Raw genomic sequence first — 22,315 nt, 5'->3', positions numbered from 1 at the left:
GAGGCAATTTCCTTGCGCAGCATTTTAAAAAAGTGTATAGGGAAGTGGCCAGGAAATGGTGAAGTCTTGCATCTTTAATTCTGGAATAGTGTTACACAACTGCAACATTTGAAGATCTTCCAGTAGTTTACATGTCTTGCTCTAATTGGTCTAATGTTTGGTTACATTTTCTTCCTATAACTTTTTTTAAAAATCTGCATTAATTGTTCCTTTAATCCTGAATGCTGTTAAGTTTTCAGTCTTCCTACTCTCATTTGCCATGGGTTTTGCATTCTCCAATGTCAATGTAACATCAATCAAATTTACTCATCTATGGGTTCAGCGGGGCTTAACTTCGAAAATGTATACTTCAGGGGTCCAACTGGGCATTCATCCCAAGGAAATCTCTTCTGTGGGAGAGGAACAAGATCTTGTGGTGGCCATGAACACAAGTGGGAACCCCTGGAGCCAACAAAACTTGTGCTAGCAGCCTTGTGTGGCACCCCGTTTGAGGAAGTGGAAATATTGGATGATTCTGCAGCCTCCTTCTGGATTCTCCCACAACTTCCCCAAGAGTGGTGTGTGAAATTGGAAGCCCAGAGCTAGCTACTTGGGAGGAAGTGAAGCAAGTGCAGGCACTTGAACTAGATTAAGAACCTAGGAGAGCTAGGAGGAGTGGAGTAAAGCTACTATGAGAACCCTTTAGTTTTTCCTGAGAGTCACAAGTAATTGAACCGGTGCACTGTGCACTTATTAGGTATGCCAGTTGGTTCCTGCTTGTTGTCTTTATTCTTTTTATAATGTGGTACTGGAAGTTTTTAAAAGGCCTTAGGGGAATATGACACAATTTCAATGTTCAGGTGATGGTTCTGTGTCCATTACTTCTTTTATCATCAAAGCAGTAAGCCAGCATGAAAGAAAATAACCAAACATTCTCTTACAAAACAAAACTAAAATCGGGTTTAAAATACAGCTTCACAAATGTAATGATGGTCACTAGTGTGTATCTTGCCAGAGGCAGCAGAATATAGAAGTACTGGGAATAGTAGACTGTAATCTATATAAGCTTTATGCCAGGCATGGCCAAACTCGGCCCTCCAGCTGTTTTGGGACTACAATTCCCATCATCCCTGACCACTGGTCCTGTTGGCTAGGGATGATGGGAGTTGTAGTCCCAAAACAGCTGGAAGGCCGAGTTTGGCCATGCCTGCTTTATGCCATACTAAATTTGTTAGTCTTTATGGTGCTACAAGAGTCTTTGTTTGGGGTAATATATACTTAAGCAGCTAAATTATATATGCAAGGCAATGTGATATCATTAGTAAATAGATTTTTTTGTTTTTAACCATCCAGTAGAATTGTTTCTCATATCAGATTTTTCTAAATGTTAGTGTTCTCACAAGTAAGGAAACAGAGATGCTGAACTATAGGGGAATTCTGTTGCTTCTTGGCATGGCATGTGTTTATGGCTGCCCAGCAGCAGGATATGTGTATCATGAGGGAAGAGATAACACTTGTATGATTTTCTTACTTGTACGAACCCCCTCCCCAGCTCCTTGCCATGATACAATACACACACAGTTCCAGCTTTGTAAGTATAGTCTTGTATATGGAAGTGTGAGAAGCAGCCATGGTTGTTGTTCTGCAACTGTGTATGCAAGAGATCTCTTGAAACTGAAAATGTATGTTCAAAACTTGCATTTCCTAAGGAAAGAAAGTGTTGAATAATCACAACTTTCTCCTGAGGGCTGTGACTGTCCTAATTGGACACTTTAACAGCTGGTCATAAGAGTGGTGCTAGCTGAAAAGGTCTGTTTTGAAGGAGCGTTCTTTTAAAAAACTTGCAGTGAAAAGGCCTTTCATGAAATCTGTGGGCAGAGTAATTCTGTTGAGCTTTTGTTTCTAATTTTTTTAAAATGGCATAGCATAGAAACTTTTACGCATTCCAGTCTTCTGTAGATGTTCAAAGCTGAGATGCCTTTTTTTTGCACTTTTTTGCACCCTGTAGGACAGTGGTGTCCAAACTTTTTTCAAAGAGGGCCAGATTTGATGAAGTGAAGGGCCATGAGGGCCGACCAAAGGGCCAAACAAGGTTATTAAATATTAAACTTTTATTTAGGATTGAAGTTGTTAAGCTTTTTTGGGCATTTTTTAGGATTTTTACCCCAGGAAATAAACTGCCACAGAGTCCAGATTAAACCAACCGGTGGGCCAGATGCTTTTCCACATGTACTTCAGCTGCTAAACTTGTGTTTCACTTTCGTCTTAACAGTTCCTATCTCAAAGAGGAATGATTTGGTAATGGCCTGTTCTTGCTGACTGATGGACCCTAAAGAAGAAAGGTAAGCCTATTTGTATTTGATACTACATCTAGACAGGTGGTGCAAAAAAATTCAAACTCATAGAATTTTGGATCCACTTGCCTGTGACAAGGAAGAATCGCCTTTGATCCAGTAGGTATGGGGCATCTTACAAATTGGAAACAAGTGAATATTTCAGACTGTTGAGGTGGCAAAAATGGCTACCTGTATATAGGCAGGCAGAGTAAAAGCCTTTTGCAGGCTAGTAAGGTTTCTGAACTTATTCACAAATCTCATTTAATATGCTTTTAAACCTGTATAACATATTAAGCCAAGGAAATAATAATTGATGGTATTCCAGCACACCTATTTAAACTCTGACTCTTTTTCTTTGGAACCAGAGGATAGGGGAAAAGGAAAACAAATAGCCATTTTTGGTTCACAGCATTTTAAAGTATAAAAGTTTGTTTCTAATTGTTCCCAGTAGTGAACAGACAGACAGAGATACTGGCCCAAAGCCATCCATTGAGCTTAATGTTTGAGTGGGAGTTTGAACCTATGTCTCCCTGGTTATTGTCCAGTCACTATCATATAATTCGCGCTGCACTGCTTCCCTGTCTTATCTGTACAAGGGATACTGAGAATAGGCATGCTTTAAACTTGTGCAGACCGATGTTGAGGGTGTGCAAACATGCTCTTAAGATTTCCTTCTACTGGTGTTTGGTATTTAACAATGAGTTGCCCTCCTGGATATTACATATGGATAAAACCTGCATTCTGAGAATGAAGTGCAGCTGAATTATCATGCATATGTGCAAAACAATTTCCTCTGAATTAAACTTGTGTAGACTTTAAATTCATCTTACATTATCAGCATTTTATTTATTTTGCTACATAGTTCAGCAGACCAAGAGGGAGCGCGAGAAAGAGGCCTGGTCTATACGTGGCAGGCTGGTTGCTGTTATCCAGATCCTGAAAGACTTCCAGGTTGGAGTGGAAAGATAGTGTTGCAGGCAGCAGTTGGCATAAACCATGGTGTGCTTCTCTCAGAAGGTATGGAATGTTGGTCCTAAGAGCATTATTTAATATTTAAGATGATGATGATGATAGCATTTTTGTAAAATGAAATTTCAAAGTTATTGATTTTTCACAATTGCATTTTATGAGGATGGAAACAGTGGTTTTCAGTATTTAAAAAAATGTATTTATAATTGCGGAGGGACGTGGGTGGCGCTGTGGGTAAAACCTCAGCGCCTAGGACTTGCCGATTGCATGGTCGGCGGTTTGAATCCCCGCGGCGGGGTGCGCTCCCGTCGTTCGGTCCCAGCGCCTGCCAACCTAGCAGTTCGAAAGCACCCCCGGGTGCAAGTGCAAGTAGATAAATAGGGACCGCTTACCAGCGGGAAGGTAAACGGCGTTTCCGTGTGCTGCGCTGGCTCGCCAGATGCAGCTTGTCATGCTGGCCACGTGACCCGGAAGTGTCTGCGGACAGCGCTGGCTCCCGGCCTCTAGAGTGAGATGAGCGCACAACCCTAGAGTCTGTCAAGACTGGCCCGTACGGGCAGGGGTACCTTTACCTTTACCTTTTTATTTATAATTGCACATTTGGATTATACCTTTGTACCTCTTTTTAATGAATTTGGTATAGCCAGAGAAAGGCAAGAACTGAGCCATGCATGTTCTCGTGAAGAAAGATGATGTCAAACTCTTTAAAATTTTATTCAAGATTTTTGTCCTAGATCAATTCTTTCATATGTAGGACCTTGCTTTGTGGGCAGATGTCTCTGAGCCACTGTGGTGTAGTGGTTAAGAGTGGTAGACTCGTAATCTGGTGAACCAGGTTCGCGTCTCTGCTCCTCCACATGCAGCTGCTGGGTGGACTAGTCACACTTCTTTGAAGTCTCTCAGCCCCACTCACCTCACAGTATTTGTTGTGAGGGAAGAAGGGAAAGGAGAATGTTAGCCGCTTTGAGACTCCTTAGGGTAGTGATAAAGCGGGATATCAAATCCAAACTCCTCTTCTTCTTCTGTAAATTTGCCTTCAGAACCAATGAAAACTAGCCTATTAATAGACTGATTCTCTAGTAATTGTACTGTATTTCCACTGTGTGTGTCTATTTGTTTCAGATGGTGAGGTTTACAGTTTTGGAAAGCTTCCCTGGAGGGTTGAATTGGAAGATGCTTATATCAGCTGTCCCGTCTTGGAAAAGGCTTTGAATGGACAACATGTTGTTACAGTTGCAGCTGGCAGCTTCCATTGTGGAGCAGTGACTGAAGGTGGCGACGTGTACATGTGGGGTGGAAATTCTGCCGGCCAGTGTGCAGTGGCCAACCAGGCCTTTGTGCCGGAACCCAAACCCATCAGTATTTCTGACTCTGAAGCTAGCCATCCCTTGCCAATACGGATTTTGCAGCTGGCATGTGGAGAGGAGCACACCCTGGCGCTCTCCCTAAGCAGGGAGATATGGGCATGGGGAAGTGGCTGCCAGCTGGGGCTCATAACCAACACTTTCCCAGTTACCAAACCACAAAAGGTCGAGTACCTGGCAGGCCGCGTTGTGCTTCAGATTGCTTGCGGAGCCTCTCACAGCCTGGCTCTTGTGCAGTGCCTCCCTACTCAAGACATCAAGCCTATTCCAGAGAGATGCAATCACTGCAGCCAACTCCTGATCACCATGACCGACAAAGAAGACCATGTCATTATCTCTGATAGCCATTGCTGTCCCTTAGGGGTGGTTCTGGCTGACTCCCACTCGGAATGCCACATCTCTTGCTCCTCGTTAGAAACTCTAGAGAGGAAGAGTATAACAAGCAGCCAAGGTGACGATTGTCAGAAAACGCTTACAGAAGACCAGACACTCGCTGCCGCAGAGTATGATGCAGCAAGTGTGTTTTCAAACAGCGATGCCCAGGAAGACAGTGGCATTTCTAGTCCAGGAAATCTCCTGATAATGGACAAGGTGACAACAAAGCAGCACTTGGCAAGTCTTCCGGATCATCCGTTAAATGAGAAGCCTATGGATCAGCAACCTGAGCAGGTACCCACAGTCACTAGGCTGTGCTTTCATTGCTGTATGATCACCCTGTCCTGCAAAGTTCTGATGATTCTTGAGAATGTGACTTTAAATGAGAGCTATGGTTCTGAAGGAGGCATAGCTTCCGTCTTCCCCTTAAGCTGCGGTCAAAAGCCTGCACAATTTAAACAGTAGAAAAAATTCAAAAGAAAAGCAAGATTAGCAGAAAAATAAATTCTTCTTCCCCCAGGCTTTTGACAAATTAAACAATATATGGCCTTTTAAACTGTGTGGGGTTTGGGGATTTTTGTTTTGTTTATTAAAACAAAAGATCCTTCACCTGGCACTCAAAATGTAGACTTGGTGTCAAATGAGCCTTTTTGGTAAGTGCATTCCAGAGTCAAGGTGCCATAACTCAGAAGACCCTGTTAGTTGTTTTCATCAAACTCACTTGCAGAGGCAGACTTGGAGAGGGGTCTCCCAGAAACATCTTATTAGACAGATGGATTCATGCAGCGTTTAGTATTGGTTCTTTTATTATGATCTGACAGCAGTTAGCGTTATGGATGTGTTCTATAGATTTGTGCGGAATTTTTAACTCTGGTTGTTTGGTGTAAAGCAGGAAAATAAAGGATAAAGTTCCCCACAACTTAACTTGGGCTTTACAGAGGTTTAATGGCAGAACCTGTTCTCAGTACTGTTACTGAATTCTGGGAAAATGGGGAGTGCCTTTCCCTCACCTCTAAGGGGAAATGGCTTCATGTTATAAATTAAACAGATCGTGAAACATACTGTAGTTTCTTTTCTCTTGCTTTGTATTTTGAATGCTGCTGAACACTATGCAAGACTAAGCAGTGAATCTTGCATATGCCTAACACATGCTTTGTGTCTACCAAGAGAGACAGATTGTTCTGTGGATGTGAAGCAAAGATTTAATTCATTCTTTGTACATTAGCATTGTTTTCAGTGTCGGGAAACTTCTGTTCTGTGGATAGCTTATACCAAAGAAGCATTTGTTGTAGACACTTCCCTCATGTCTGTTTATTAAAGAAACTGCGCAGTATCGAAGAAGATCTATATACACTGCACATTTATTCAGCATTTTTCAGTAATACTTCTGGTTACGTACCGTCCTCCTTGCAAATGCTTTGAGTAATGATCTCCGCTAACCCGGAAGTAGGTCTCCTGGAAGCGAACTTTGCCCTGGGATGCGAGCGGAAGTCGTGCACAGCGGAAGGCCCATTAGTGAAAGCACACCTTAGGTTAAGAATGGTTTCATGTTAAGAACGGACCTCCGGAACGAATTAAGTTCATAACCGGAGGTACCACTATATAATCTTTACAGGACATTTTATAATCTTTACGGATTCCTACTAATGGGAAGTAATTGCCTGTTCTGTAAGCATTAAGAAGTATTTGTTTACAAGAGTTCTTACTTCTTTACCATAAGGTCCCAGTGCAGGTTACGACAATTTCATATACAATTATAAAAACAGATGCAACCTTTACTATGATAAAACAAGTAAAACCATTCCAAATGGAAATAATTGCATACATTTAACAAAGGAGGTTAGTCTCACAATAAAGAGTAACATCTTCAGTCTACTGCGTAAGCAGTACAATGAAGCTGCACCTCTGTCGGGAGGCAATTCCCCCATTTAGCAGCTTCCACAGAAAGTCCTCTTCCACTCTCGTAAGGGTGGTGGAATCACCAGGAGTTCATTTAGTGCCAAAAGTGGGAGAAGCAGAATCGATTCCTCATCTAAATTGGCCTGTGTCATTTGGTTGCTACTCAGTATCATGGGAGGTTAAGATGATCTGATTGTTTCCTTTCTTGATAATGAACAAAAACCCAGGAGTTCAGTAGTAATGCTCAAAACTACAGTGGTGCCTCGCAAGACGAACGCCTCGCAAAATGAAAAACTCGCAAGACGAAAGAGTTTTCCGTTTTTGAGTCGTTCTGCAAGACGAATTTCCCTATGGGCTTGCTTCGCAAGAAGAAAGCCCATAGGGAAATCTCCGGGGACCTCTTTTAAATGCTGGCGGTGGGGAGCAAAGCCTTTCGCCCCCCTCCGGCCTTCAGAAGACACCCAGGAAGGCCGGCGGGGGCTGAAAGGCTTTGCTCCCCACCGCCAGCATTTTAAAAGCGGTCCGGGATAGCAGGGAATTGCGCTGCGCTTTCCCGCTATCCTGGACCGCTTTTAAAATGCTGGCCGTCGGGAGCAAAGACTTTCGCCCACCGCCGCCCTTCAGAAGAGGTCTTTTCTCCCCCCTTTGCTTCAGAAGAGTCTTTGCTCCCCCCCGCCTGCCTTCCCGGGACCGCCAGCATTTTAAAATGCTGCCGACCGCCAGCATTTTAAAAGCCCCCGGGACAGCGGAGAGGGAGAGCGGAGACTTCTCCGCTGTCCCGGGCGATCTTAAAATGCTGGCGGGTGGCAGCGAAGCCTTCGCTGCCGCCCACCAGCATTTTAAAATCGCCCTGGGACAGCGGAGGCTTTGCTGCCGCCCGCCAGCATTTTAAAATCGCCCCAGGACAGCGGAGAAGTCTCCGCTGTCCCGGGGGCTTTTAAAATGCTGGCGGTCGGCAGCAAAGCCCTCCTGTCCCCGGAGCTTGCGGGGCGATAGGTGGGGAGAAGGGCTTTTCTTCCCACCGCCAGCCTTCAGAACAGCCTTCTGAAGGCTGGCGGTGGGAAGAAAAGCCCTTGTCCCCCCCCCCCCCCAGCCTTCAGAAGAGGTCGGGGGACAGACTGTCCCCGGACCTGGTCTGAAGGCGGTTTCCATAGGAACGCATTGATTGATTTTCAATGCATTCCTATGGGAAACCGTGCTTCGCAAGACGAAAAACTCGCAAGAAGAAAAAACTTGCGGAACGAATTAATTTCATCTTGCGAGGCACCACTGTAGTTTTTTTGTATTCTGGATACTTTTGTGCTGCAGTGTTAGGTGGCGTGCCAATCTTGATTTTTCTGTAATGAAAAGATCACTGTCCAAGCAGTCTGTGTCTAAATATTTCCCGTTTGGCTGTAACAAATAAAATTATGCTGACTTTTCCTGTGACTATGGTCAGAACAGCCCTGCTTTGTGACCAAGGCATTTACCCCTTTTTCAGTTCATACTACACAGTCTTGAACTGCTGTTCTGTGTGCAGTTGAGAGCTTTTTCAGGTCAGGGCTGCACATGTGCAGTTGACTATACATAAAGGGCACTGAAGTTCAGTCCCCAGCAGTTCTTGTTTTTCAGCTTTGGCATCCAGCTGAGAATTGAGACCTCAGTGTTCCTTAGCACTTTATTCTGGGTGGGGTGGGGGGTTGGAATTGCACACGTGTACTTAAGAAATTGTTGAGAGGTTGTTGTTTTGTACTTTTATAATCACTTGAATCAACCACCAGAAATTGTTTGTGATTTTTATCCTGTAACCTAGATGTATGGAGCCTTTGGCCCTCCAGATGTTGCTGGACTACAACTCCCATCATTCCCTGGCCATGGTTCAGGTTTTCTGGGGCTGATGGGAGTTGGAGTTCAGCAACATCTGGAGGGCCAAAGGTTCCACACACCAGCTGTATCTAAAAACCTTGAAAACACATCTAAAACATTTCTCTATTAGAAAAAAGAAAAATCTTTCAGGATACGATGTACATGTGTCTATGTCAGGCTTGGCCTGAGTGCCAAGCCTTGAAAAACCTCTCAAAATCCCTAGCTAAGCCCAGTCATAGTCCAGCCATGGTTACCTTCTATGTGTAATATATACTCCTGGAAATGGGCTGACCCTACCATTAGCCATAATGAAGTGACTGCCTCAGGCAGCTGATTGATAGAGCAATGGAAGGGACAGCCAAATCTTAGTTAATGCATCATTGTATTTTTAATGCCAGAGGGGTAGAGGAGTGCTTCTGAGACTTTTTGCCTTGGGTGCCAGAATAGCTTACTTGATCTTGGATGCTGCACACCTTGACTTAGGGAGAGGGGATGTTTACTGCTCTGCCTCAGGCAGCAAAAGATCTTTCGGCAGCCCCGTTCTAGAGAAAGTGCTAAAACTGCATTCCTAAAAGCAGCCCAAGACTCTCTTAAATGGAAAGCTATCAGGGAGTGCAATCTCATGAAAATGAGCATTAGATAGCCTTTCCCCCTGTCTCAGATTAGTTATGAGGAAATAACCCACTTTACCTAGAATATCCTTGGAAGATATATTTCCTAACCCAGTTGTTAGGAAACCTAGTTGTTTTTTAACCTAATCTCCCTTGAAACATAAGATACAGCATCCTTCGATTCCTAACACATCATATTAACACACACTCTGTCCAAAACAAATGAGGTAAACAAGCATAGCATGTGAGTACTAAGAAATAGGAGCCCTGCAGTGAGTCAAGAACTGCATACAAAAGTAATGCTACTCTTTGGAGAGTGTGGAAGAATGCTTCACAATTGCTCTGAAACTAATTCAGAGACATAATTTCACAGTTGTTGTTTTTTCCTAATTAAACTTGTGCCATATTTTCTTCTAACCTGGGTCTGAATCTTGTACAACCCTTGAAGTATTGATCCTTGGCTAACTCACTTCATTACTGTTGTTATTAATGTCTTAAATAAGCTAGTGACTGCAGTAGCTGGCTTTCTAATATAATTGCATTTATTATATTTATAACCTGCCCTTCAGCCACAAGGCTTTCAGTGTGGTGCACATTTCATTAAAAATATAAAATAAAACCATTAGACACCCTAAAGCAGTAATTCAGCAGCAGAGAAACAGATTCTTTCAACTGACCGCTTCCATAGGCCTGAAGGAAAAGCTGTCTTAAACTGAGGTCAAAAAAATAAATGTTGGGGGTGACCATATCTCCAGCGAACAGACCTTTACTCCAACCAAATATGTAATGTTATAAACAATGTAAGTCAAATAACCAATCCTCGATTCAGGCTTGAATAAAATTATGAAAAGTACACATGCTCAATATGATTTTGGCCTGGTTTGCATTGCACAGTCAGCCAAACAATGGCTTACTGGAACTGCGTGAACATGCAAGCTCTTAGAAAGGAACTTGCTTTCATTTTGCTCTTCCTGGTTCTACTTGCTCCCACACTGAACCTAAGTCCCTCCTCACTATGAGCTGTAGCCTTTTGGCCAAAACCTTGTCTTAGCTCCTTTCGGGACCAAAAAGAACCAGGGAGGAGCGAAACAAACTACTTCCCAAGAGCCCTCATGTTTGCACAGTCCCTGTAAGCCATAGTTTGGTTTACCTTGTCATGCAAAGCAGGTTTGGATGGTAATCAAGCAGAAGAGTAGAGGTTGTGATCTTATTTTAAAGCTTCCTTACTCTGGGTTTGCTTGTTCTAATTAGATTTTGTGGGGTTTCTGTTACTGTATTTCCAGCACTCTCAAGAAGAGGACCTCACCGCTTGCCTACCCAGTCCACCAGGTCCAGGCACATCTGCCCTTAACAGCCTGGTAGTTTCTTGTGCATCAGCAGTTGGCGTAAGAGTTGCTGCTACGTGTGAAGCTGGGGCCTTGTCCCTGAAGAAGGTAATGAACTTCTATGGCACAGTTCCAGGTGACACAGTATCCCCACCTAGTGCTGGCTCTCCAAGCCTGGATGGGGTGAAGGACAGCCGAGAGGAGCAGGTCAGGCAGGAGTCAATGCAGGGAAAGAAGAGTTCCAGCTTGGTGGATATTCGAGAAGAGGAATCCGAAGGAGTATGTCGAAGGCTTTCCTTACCTGGTTTGCTCTCCCAAGGTGAGATGCTCACAGGTGGTTCCAGCGTTATGCATCTTGGGGATTTGGGTTCTTTCTTGATGTGTAATTTCTGTGTGTGACAGGGCACACATATTTTTCCTTACATTGATTGTCCATCAATTTTTTAAAAATGCATAGTGTTACTTTGTTCTTGTTTATTAAGCTTGTTAAACATTTTACACAAGCACCTCAAAGCTGTTCACAAATATAGTAAAATACACAGTGCAGTATGTAAAAGCCAAAATAATTAAAAGCAAAGTGCAATGCAAGGCAATAAAATCATATAAACAACTCATCCATCCCCTGAAATAGGTCTAATCACCACATTGAGCTCCCAAAGATACATAAACACACACAAAACAGCAATTGTTGCAACCTGCACATCTTTCATATAGCTGTAGAAAAATCACAAAAGCTCCTCTTTAGGGGCTGCAAGTGCAAATACTGTCACTGTTAAGAGAACTGTTGATCTCAAAAATGTGGTGCACTAATAACAGCAGTGCATGCATTTTTTAGATCAGCAGTTGTCTTAACAGTAAGAGTCTTTTCACTTGCACCCCTAAAGAGGAGTTTCCCTAACTTAAGGAACTCTTGGGACAGGTGCAGTCTAAGGGCAGGGGGCCAGGAACTGCCCTCCTGTATTCTTCACACGATTATTCATTTATGCAGCACTTTTAATTTACAGAGTGCTTTAAAATACTTACCCAAGTGCATTGCCTTGCTTTATGAATTGCTAAGGCAGGTTGACAATCAATTTGGTAATCCATCTTGTGCCGGAAATGAAAGAGGAAGGAAGAAAGCTACTTAACATTATCCCTTTCCTACCTAAAGCAAGTTTTTATGTAAAGCAGAGGTTGCTGTAAAAGTATTGATGCAGTCCCCTGTGTTTGCAACGTTCCTTAATGTTTCCCTTTAGTCTTAAGCATGTAGTAGGTAAACAAGAGGTCTAATAATACACTACTGCCCTGACTCTTGTCTCTGAATTCTTTTTCCGCAAACAAGGAGTGGCATTTCAAACCTAGGATAACCTTAAGGCAAGGTTTCCCATACTTGGCTCCAGCTGCTGTTGGACTAGAACTCCCATCATCCAGTGGTCAGGGATGATGAGAATTGTAGTCCAAAAACAGCTGGAGACCCAAGTTTGAGAAACCCTGCCTTAAGGTATTATCTAGGTTAGAATTCTTTTTCAGACACAGAGCTAACTACCATGGAAAATGACCAGCCGTCATCTTCCCTGAAATTTGTAGAAGACTAGATTGTTGTTAAGCTGCAGCTTCTTCCTCCTTATGTGGCACTTAGGAAGTGTGGTGCACCTTCTGTCCTCCCAATCACATTCCATTCTCTGAGAACAAAATGACAGATCTCATTCAAATTAACTACCCAGTGTGCTCTGAACTACAGGTGTGAGTTGCCCTTAAGTGTATGTGTCTGTGTTAATCTTGGAGTTTATTTTGGGTTTGTTGACCTGGATTGACAGGGTGACAACGTGAAGGTGCTGCAAGGTGACATATTGCCTTTTCAGTTTAAAATGAAACGGCACTGTTTGACCAAGCCATACTTGTTGCATATTGCTTAGTCAACATCTTCATAACATCCTCATGTTCCCAAATGACTTTGTGAATCAGCCTTCTTTGTTTGACTGAAATATTTTATTTTGGTGTCTGTACACTTAAGGATTTATTTTTGTTTCCCGTGTTAAAAGTTTCTCCAAGGCTCTTGAGGAAAGTTGGACGAGCCAAGATGAGGACTGTGGCCCTCACACCAACCTACAGTGGTGAAGCTGACGCCCTTCTCCCATCTCTGCGAACAGAGGTGTGGAGCTGGGGTAAAGGAAAAGAAGGGCAGCTAGGACATGGTGATACTCTGCCAAGGTAAGCTTTCACTGAGGAAATCTGTTCCATGCCAATAAGCAGCGATATTTGGGGTTGATCTTCTATAGCTGTTTGTTTATGTTCTGTTGAATGCTTCATTATATCATAGAATCATAGAGTTGGAAGGGACCCCCATGGGGCCATCTAGTCCAACCCTCTGCAATCATTAGATGACAAACCTCTAACAACATAACAACTTGGGATCAAGATTTGCTTGATATTTTCCTCTGTATTGCTACTGATACCTTAGATGCATTGAAATATTTCTCCTTATTAAGCCTATGGAATATATCATTTGCTGTGTGTAGATTTCATATGTGCTTACCTTGTGGGTCCTGATTCTGTTTTGTGGGTTCATAGGCTCCAACCACTTTGTGTAAAAAGTCTTGATGGGAAGGAAGTAATTCATTTGTCTGCTGGTGGCCACCATTCCTTGGCACTCACTGCCAAATCACAGGTATGAGGGTGAAATACTGTTTGCTTCTTTTCCAAGGGGTTATAGTGGGATCTGCTTGTTTTTCCTGGGTCAAACTCTCATTTCACTTTTCGGAAAAGGAAACTTGAGCAGCACGCATAATGGACTTCAGGGCCTTTTTACATAGGTGTATATATTTTGTATGAATGTGTGCATCTGAGCTTAAACTTTTTAAAAAAGCATGCACGTCTGTTTCAATACTTCTCCTGAAATGTAGAAAAAGATTGGTGTACACCTCTTCAAAAGCAGAGGTAACTAGCTAGTGAATTGTGTGTAGGATATGAACTACCAGATGACATTTGTTCTGGCTTGTCCTCATGCCTCAATGTTTTTTGGGATCAGCGCTGGTATAATTCTTCCCCTGTATGAATGGGCAGCAGCAAGGAACTTGGAAATGACAGGCAGATGAGGAATAGTGGCAGAAATGCCAGGAAATAGAGTGGCAGTAGTTTAAAGGAGGGGGAGGAAGAGAAGGAAAGGGAGAAAATGTATAATAAGGAGAGGCTGGACGTGCACAAGAATTTCCCCCAACACCTATAATAATGAAGGGCAGGGTGGGAAGAGATGGAGACAGAAAGTCAAACATTTGCAATATATCTGGTGGGAGAGACTAAGGAATCTGATCCTACTTTGCTCCCGCTAACTAGAGGTTTAAACCAGGGATGGGAAACTTGTGACCCACCAGATGCTGCAGCGTCCCCAATCCCTGTCCGTTAGCCATGCTGGCCTGGAAGTTGAGAGTTCAACAGCATCTGGAAGGTTCAGGTTCCTCAGCCCTGGTGTGACCGTGGTTTGCTTTAAAATCAAAATCAAAAGTGGAAGCTTTGAGTCAAAATCAAAAGTGGAAACATGAGTCCACAACTTGCTGAGGTTTGCACATGTTTATTAATGAGAAGCTAATAGTTTCCTATTGCATCTGAACCAAGCCAGACAGTTTTAGTGTTCCTCCTCCTCCTCCTCCTCCTCCTCCTCCTCCTCCTCCTCCTCCTCCTCCTTCTTCTTCTTCTTCTTCTTCCAAAAATGGGGGCTCCAGAACTCAGTCCTGCCACTGAAGCACTGGTTGAGGCTACAGTACTGGGTGGTGAGAGAAGGGTATTCTGCCCATGGCTCCTGTGGGCAATAGGTAATTAAAATGAACTGGCCTCTGATCTATAGGGTGCTGAACTGTACAGCTTCATGCATTTACCATCCTGCTCCTAAAAGGAGATTTGCTTCTGCAAAAGGTAGGAAATAATATCTGGATGACTTCTGTTCATTCATATAATACTGTAGTCTCCTAACATACTGTAATCTTAATTATTTGAAAATGACTATCCTTTGCCACCACCCCTTCCCCTTGATCTTTCTACACAGGTATATTCATGGGGCAGCAATACCTTTGGGCAGCTTAGTCACTTAAGTTCTCCAACCACAGTCCCTCGCCTTGCAAAGGTACTATATGTGTCTTTAAAAAAACAAAAATCAGTACTATTTGTGACATAGCTTCCTCCTAGAGCAATGGTGGTTATTTATGTGGACTTCAATCTTAACTAGCAGTTTTTCCTCTTTGCATTGTTTATATTGGTAGGGGTGTTGGCTCATCTTTGTGGACAGAAAAAATTGTAGGCTCTAGGACCCTGTGATAGGGATTGAGGTTTTCCCTGCTCCCAAACAGTGCAAATTGGGAACGACCCCCAACTTCAAGCATCAAGCTGAGCAAAAGAAGGTGCAGAATCTTCCCTACCGCTTCTGCCAGCTTGCAGCTATAGTGAGTTTGAAATGACCCTGCAGTTGCATTGCAGTTCAGAGGGCCTTGGAAGTGTAATAATAATAATAATAATAATAATACCCTGCCCATCTGGCTGAGTTTCCCCAGCCACTCTGGGCGGCTTCCAATCAAGTGTTAAAAACGATACAGCATTAAATATTAAAACTTCCCTAAACAGGGCTGCCTTCAAATGTCTTTTAAAAAGAAGATAGCTGCTTATTTCCTTCACAACTGAAGGGAGGGCGTTCCACAGGGCGGGCACCACTACCGAGAAGGCCCTCTGTCTGGTTCCCTGTAACCTCACTTCTCGCAATGAGGGAACTGCCAGAAGGCCCTTGGTGCTGGATCTCAGTGTCCGGGCTGAACAATGGAGGTGGAGACGCTCCTGCAGGTATACAGGACTGAGGCCGTTTAGGGCTTTAAAGGTCAGCACCAACACTTTGAATTGTGCTCGGAAACGTACTGGGAGCCAATGCAGATCTCTCAGGACCGGTGTTATGTGGTCCCGGCGGCCACTCCCAGTCACTAGTCTAGCTGCCACATTCTGGATTAATTGCACTTTCCGGGTCACCTTCAAAGGTAGCCCCATGTAGAGCGTATTGCAGTAGTCCAAGCGGGAGATAACTAGAGCATGCACCACTCTGGCAAGACAGTCTGTGGGCAGGTAGGGTCTCAGCCTGCATACCAGATGGAGCTGGTAGACAGCTGCCCTGGACACAGAATTAACCTGCGCCTCCATGGACAGCTGTGAGTCCAAAATGACTCCCAGGTTGCACACCTGGTCCTTCAGGGGCACAGTTACCCCGTTCAGGACCAGGGAGTCCCCCACCCCCGCCCACCCCCTGTCCCCCCAAAACAGTACTTCTGTCTTCTCAGGATTCAACCTCAAACCTCAATCTGTTAGCCGCCGTCCATCCTCCAACCGCCTCCAGGCACTCACACAGGACCTTCACCGCCTTCACTGGTTCTGATTTAAAAGAGAGGTAGAGCTGGGTATCATCTGCAAGGCAAATGTGGGGATGATCCTTGCCCTCCTGCTGCAGCTTTGGTTTCATAAAGAAGCTGGGACTTGAAGCACAGGACTAAAAATAAGCCCCAGCCCTCTTGAGCTCTAAAAAAGAAAGGCTGGGGTTTGTTTGGGTTCAGCATTTGCCAGGTATTTGAGTGTCTGAGAAACGCGGCAGCCAAACAAGTCTTTACCACTCTTTCTAATTCCGGAGCCAGAAAGGAGAAGCTTTTGTGTTTTTGACCCTATACCTCCACAGCAGCCAAATAACCCCCAGATTTCCTCCTACCCAAAACTAGGGATCATCCCCATAGTTGCTCTGAGCTTCTGAGAGCCTCAAAAGGTCTGTGCAACTGAGGTGATGATCTCCAGACACCTTTGGAGCTCCCAAAGTTGGGAAGAAGGCTGGAATTCCATCATCATGCTTATCAGACTACGGTGGTGCACTCACCATGACCACTGAAAATGTTGGAAGGCTGGATATAGGCAAAATAAGCCTGAAAACTGAAATCATACAGGCTGCTAAAATCCCATCTATTGAAACTGTACAGGGTTACATTTTAAATTCTTCCCAAATTCTTGCACAGCCAAGAGCATCTTAATTGATTGAAACCTGTCACTGCTGCTTTAAGCAGGTGTCAAATTTCCGCATGTAAAACACTAAAGACCTTTGATGAAAGCCCCTTAGAAGCCCATTTTCGATTGTCAACAAGGATTTCCCTTTTTTATTATTATGTCTTTTTTTTTTTTTACTTGCTTCTAGGTGTGCGATGACAAAGGCATCTGGAACATAGCAGCCGGTCCAGATTATTCATTATTCCTAGTAGATGGAGAAGAGTTTCAACCTTCGTTATACTATAGTGGTCGAGAAGAAAAGAAAGAGAGTGATGTTTTACCTGAAGATAGCTGCTTTAAAAATTCAACACTGTTGCTAAACTGTAGTAAGGTATGAATTAAGTTCTGTGTCCTAGAAAACTTTAGGGCCTAGCAGTGGCATCTTAATTGGTAGGGTTTGGAAAAGTGTAAGCCGGAGTTCATCTCCCCAGTGAGCCCAAGCCCCTTTCCCCAAAAAAATTCAAATTCTCCTGCAAAAGTCCTCTCTGCTCCTGCTGCTCCCTTCTCTCTCCTGCTCAAACCAACCTTACAGCAGCAGGAAGGCCTTGAGAAGGGGCTCTTGTTAGCCCCTCAACCCTGCTGCAGGCACAACAAATGATGGAAATTGCATTTCCCATAGTTCCTTGTACCTGGGGTGCTGCTACTAGCCTTCCTGTTCCTTTTAATAGGTATGGGGGGTTTAAAATAAAAAAAGAAAGGTGATGAAGTCTCTGGACTTTTGCTGAACTCCTGGTCTTGTCAGTGAGACCATGACATGGCAAACTTTGAAATTAGCTGGGATAACATGATGCTGAGGAACAGGTGTTGTCCATCACTAGTCAAGTTTTAGGCTTAGTTACAGCCTATGTTATAGTACAGTAAGAGAGGAGACTTCATAAAGTTGTTCTAGGAGGCTGCAGGGCAATAAGAAAAGGAGGGCAGCAATTTGAAGGAGCTGGTGTGATCACACTGGATATCACAGGAAACTGTGGTATAACGAGTCAGGATATCGGTGCCCAAACTGAGTATGTGTTGCAGGGGTGGGGGAAGAGTGTTTAGGCAGAGACATCAGCTTGTTCTTGGACTGATAAAGCATATTTTATCAGTCCAAGATTGTGGCATATGTATTGGGCCAATCTAATAAGTCATTTGACTGTTATATTTATTTTTATATCTTGATTTCTGGCTATACAACAAGGTTTCCGATTAGACTGCAGAATGTATACATAGCCCATGTTAATAATAATAATAATAATAATTTATTAATACCCCACCCATCTGGCTGAGTCTCCCCAGCCACTCTGGGCTGCTCCCAATCAAGTGTTAAAAACAGTACAGCGTTAAATAATGAAACCTATCAGCATTTTGTGAGTGTTCCATTGTGTAAAGTGTGTAACACAGAAGAGCTTGATTTCGATATTAAGTCATGGTTATTTGTAAACCCCTTACCTAGGGGATTTTTAATACAGTCTGTCTTCCCTCCAGCTAGGGTACATTAGCAGTGTGATGGCTGGTGGGAATAACTGTTTGGCTTTAGTGGACAAAAACATTATGGGCTACATTGCAAGTCTGCATGAGTTGGCTTCGATGGAGAGACAGTTCTATTCCAAACTGAGTGCTATAAAATCTCAAGTTCTCAGACCCCTCTTGGGATTAGGTAAGCAGTCTATGCACAGCATCCCTTTTCTGATTGTGACTTCTTTAGAAACACAGCCTCTTGATGTTTGTATGTTCCTGGAAGGCAGTACCTGCCATGATCTTGTCTTCTGCTTCATTATGCACCCAAACCTCTGTAATCAGATATCTCTCCCCTCTCTGCCCATATGCATGATGTTTTGCTGAGAGGTTCAGATAAGGAAAGCACTGCAAGCTGTCTTTGTGCTAAAATGAATCTCCTGCTGTTTCTCAAGGCACAGCACTGCTCTTTTGATACTTAATACACCACAAGCCCCCTTCCAGGTGAGCCTCAGCCGGCAGCCCTGACTGTACAGTCATACCTCAGGTTGAATGTGCTTCGGGATGAACGCGTTCGAGTTGTGCTCCGCGGCAACCCGGAAGTAACAGAGCGTGTTACTTCCGGGTTTCGTCGCTTGTGCATGCGCAGACACTCAAAATGACATCATGCGCAGAAGCGCCAAAACGTGACCCGCGGACATGGGTTACGTTTGCTTCTAGATGCGAACAGGGCTCCCGAATGGATCCCGTTCGCATCTAGAGGTACCACTGTATCTATAAAGCAGCAGTCCTATCTTTTGACTGCCTTCCATGATGTTGCAGTTGCGCAGAAGCGCCAAAACGTGACCCGCGGACACGGGTACGTTTGCTTCTAGATGCGAACAGTGCTCCCGAACGGATCCCGTTCGCATCTAGAGATACCACTGTATCTATAAAGCAGCAATCCTATCTTTTGACTGCCTTCCATCATGTTGCAGTTGCCGCCCACCTACCCTTGCCTCAGGCCAGGCTTGTCTGCATCTAATTTTGACATCATCCAATTGGCCTTCTAGAAAATTCAGAAATGAATAGAGGAATCTATTCCTAGGCAAGTTGAATAATGGTCATTCACTCATCCACCAGCTGAGCACACCTGCCCTAGCAAGCTTGCGCAAGATTTAAAACATGATACAATGCACAATGTCTTTGATCTGGTCTGATCCACATTTACAAAGGCAATCGTTTGTTGGCTTCTTAAAAAAAAAATCAAGTCACATATTTGGTGGGTGTAGTTTGAACATTAAGCTGCGTAAATGCTTGTGTAATGGGGGGCGGGTTAATTTCCACAAGTAAGTAGTCCTTTTATGGTCAGATAACTTTGAATATATGGAGAATACAATGTCCATTTTGGCATCTTCAGCAAAATGGATCCTATATCAGAAATATCCTGTAATAACATTGAGAGAAGAAATGGAACAATGTGGACATAGTACACCGGATGCATTACTCAGAACTGTAATAGATCTCTCTTCTTTAAGAGTACACATTCATAAACCCATGATTCCATAGTGGGAAAAACTTGCCTAATGTCAGACCAACATTTGGCAAACTTAGAGGGAAGACTGGACACAAGGTTGTGGCTGCTTGATGTTGAGCTTGTGTAAGTAGCGCAATGGTTATCAATACTGGTGGTGGCCATTTTGTGCAGGGATTCTGTTCCCCATTCGCATTGGCAGAGCATGCACAAGCCTTCTACGCCCCGTTACACCCAGGTCTGACCTCTTCCAGGTCCAAAAGTACCCATGCATCGACGGTCATGCGTCAGCTGGTCGTGCACAAAATTGTCGCTGCCTGTAATTCTAATCCTAATTGACAACAGCACAGTCCTAACCATGTCTGCTCAGAAGCAAGTCCTATTGAATTTAGTAAGGCTTAATTTCAGGTAAAGGGGGTTAGGAATCGCAGCCTTGAAAGTTGTGTGGTTTTGTTTTGCAAGGAGAGTGGGAAAATTGTTAATGACATTTGTTGGCATCTCCTTTAAAATGACTGCATGTATTGATAGCCTGGATTAATTCTTGTTCATGATGTGTTGAACTAAAAAAAGTTTCCACTCCTTAGTGCACACCCCGGCCTCAAATAGCTCACTGCATATTGTTTGCCCATCTCCTCTGCAGATAATTTAGGTGCTTCATCGACAGTGCAGCTGTTGCAGGAAATGGCTAGTATGTTCAGCAAGCTGTGTTACCTAATCGGTCAGCATGGAGCCTCTTTGACAAGCTTTATTCAAGGGTCAAAAGAGGCAAAGAACTTGGCTGTCCTGAAGCATTCAAGCCTCTTTTTGGAAAGTTACACTGAGCAAGTATCTCATTTTTATTCTCTGGAGATTTATTGTTTCAGGCACAACGCGTTACAAGGAAAAACTAAGATGAAACAAAGAAAGAAAGACTTGAAACAGCACACTTGCTATCACCTGAATTATTGACTTGTACTGTAGGGCTGAACTTTGCACATTCAGTAAAGTTGGCAAGTGTTTGTTCTGGACTGTATCACTTCAGATTGCAAGCCTCCTTGAATTCTCCCTCATGTAAAATTTCAAGAGAAAAGTCACACAGCCACATTTGTGGCTGAGTTGACACTGAACGCGGTGTCATAGGGACGCGGGTGGCGCTGTGGGTAAAACCTCAGCGCCTAGGACTTGCCGATCGCATGGTCGGCGGTTCGAATCCCCGCGGCGGGGTGCACTCCCGCTGCTCGGTCCCAGCGCCTGCCAACCTAGCAGTTCGAAAGCACCCCCGGGTGCAAATAGATAAATAGGGACCGCTTACCAGTGGGAAGGTAAACGGCGTTCCGTGTGCTGCGCTGGCTCGCCAGATGCAGCTTGTCACGCTGGCCACGTGACCCGGAAGTGTCTGCGGACAGCGCTGGCTCCCGGCCTCTAGAGTGAGATGAGCGCACAACCCTAGAGTCTGTCAAGACTGGCCCGTACGGGCAGGGGTACCTTTACTGACACTGACACTGAAATGGAACGATTGGGCATTTTAAATGTCCAGGCATTATTGATGTACTATTGTGGATATAGTGGAACCTTAAAGCTGCCAGTCATTTAATCTTTAAGGTGCAATCCACCAGAACTCGTGGTGTGAAATTGCTGTTCATTTTGATGCATTGTGGCAGATGCTCACTGTGCAAGCCCTGTTGAAATGGGCATTGTGCAAAACATTCTTGGAAGGCTGCATCCTATAAGCTAACACCATTATTTCAAAGGGGGCACATTGTGTGTTCTTGTGTTACCCCTGTAGTCCCACATTGTGAGTCTTCCTATAATAGGAATTTTCACCCATTTTTTGTGGTGTATGTGGCAACACTAGTGTGGAAGGAAGCTGCAGTGTGGACAAGGTGTTAATGGTTATTGAAGCAACTATTCTGCAGAGAAAGATCATGCTGCAAACACAATGTGAGTGTAGGGTGGTGGTGTAAATTTTCCATTAATCAAAAAGAGGTTGTTCACACTCGCTCCTTAGGTCCTTCATCCAGTAAATTCATCAGGCTGATTTCCATTTGAAATGCCTAGGCTTTCTCACTTTTCTTCATTAATGTCTCTGATTTAGGTACTGCACTTCCTTGACAAACTTTCTGGTGATGGGAGGATTTACGCTTCTCTCCAAACCAGCAATGTAAGTTAGTCCTTCTGGATGTTGAGTCTGGTGATTTGATGTTATGGTAATGTCTGCAAATCCTGGTGTATTACCAATGTACCCATGTGTGAATCTGGTAGCTCTGCTTACTGTGACTGCTAAGATAATGGTTAGTAGTGCAGCTGCATAGAATCTTGTACAATCCTTAGCCAGGGGTTCTACAGAAAGAGAGAGAGAGAGAGAGAGAGAAAGGAAGAGAGGTAGGTAGGTAGGGGTGGTCTGTTAGTGTCTGAGGTTGGTGTCTCTTGCAGTACCTGAAAATGCACCTGTTCAGACTGACTTTTGGCTCTTGAGGTGTATATTTTTAAAGACCCACCTTAGTTTTGCCATTTTAAGTTGTTTTAGACTGTTTTTAGTATTGTGTAATACTGTGTTTTAATGTTAATGTTATGTTATAATTGTTATAACACACCCAGGAATCATAGGGTGAAGGACAGGAAACAAATTGTAATAATAATACCCATCCCACCT

General features: G+C 43.8%; 1 protein-coding gene across 2 annotated transcripts in view; it reads left to right on the top strand.

The window, feature by feature from the left end:
- Positions 1–22,315, top strand: part of ALS2 (alsin Rho guanine nucleotide exchange factor ALS2) — a 48,635-nt gene that overhangs the window by 1,864 nt on the left and 24,456 nt on the right. For both annotated transcript variants that reach the window (XM_028701526.2, XM_077918029.1), the window contains exons 2-12: positions 2,252–2,321; positions 3,178–3,332; positions 4,407–5,317; positions 10,662–11,022; positions 12,725–12,893; positions 13,254–13,350; positions 14,722–14,799; positions 16,885–17,067; positions 18,201–18,372; positions 20,324–20,504; positions 21,758–21,823. In XM_028701526.2, the coding sequence (XP_028557359.2) occupies positions 2,302–2,321; positions 3,178–3,332; positions 4,407–5,317; positions 10,662–11,022; positions 12,725–12,893; positions 13,254–13,350; positions 14,722–14,799; positions 16,885–17,067; positions 18,201–18,372; positions 20,324–20,504; positions 21,758–21,823 (2,393 nt within the window). In that variant the 5' untranslated portion in view covers positions 2,252–2,301. The remainder of the gene's footprint in view (positions 1–2,251; positions 2,322–3,177; positions 3,333–4,406; positions 5,318–10,661; positions 11,023–12,724; positions 12,894–13,253; positions 13,351–14,721; positions 14,800–16,884; positions 17,068–18,200; positions 18,373–20,323; positions 20,505–21,757; positions 21,824–22,315) is intronic.

The sequence above is a fragment of the Podarcis muralis genome, chromosome 1, assembly GCF_964188315.1.
Source record: "Podarcis muralis chromosome 1, rPodMur119.hap1.1, whole genome shotgun sequence".
NCBI classification, from domain to species: Eukaryota; Metazoa; Chordata; class Lepidosauria; order Squamata; family Lacertidae; genus Podarcis; species Podarcis muralis.
Note: the sequence above shows the minus strand (reverse complement) of the source record. Positions and strands in the feature narration are given on the sequence as shown.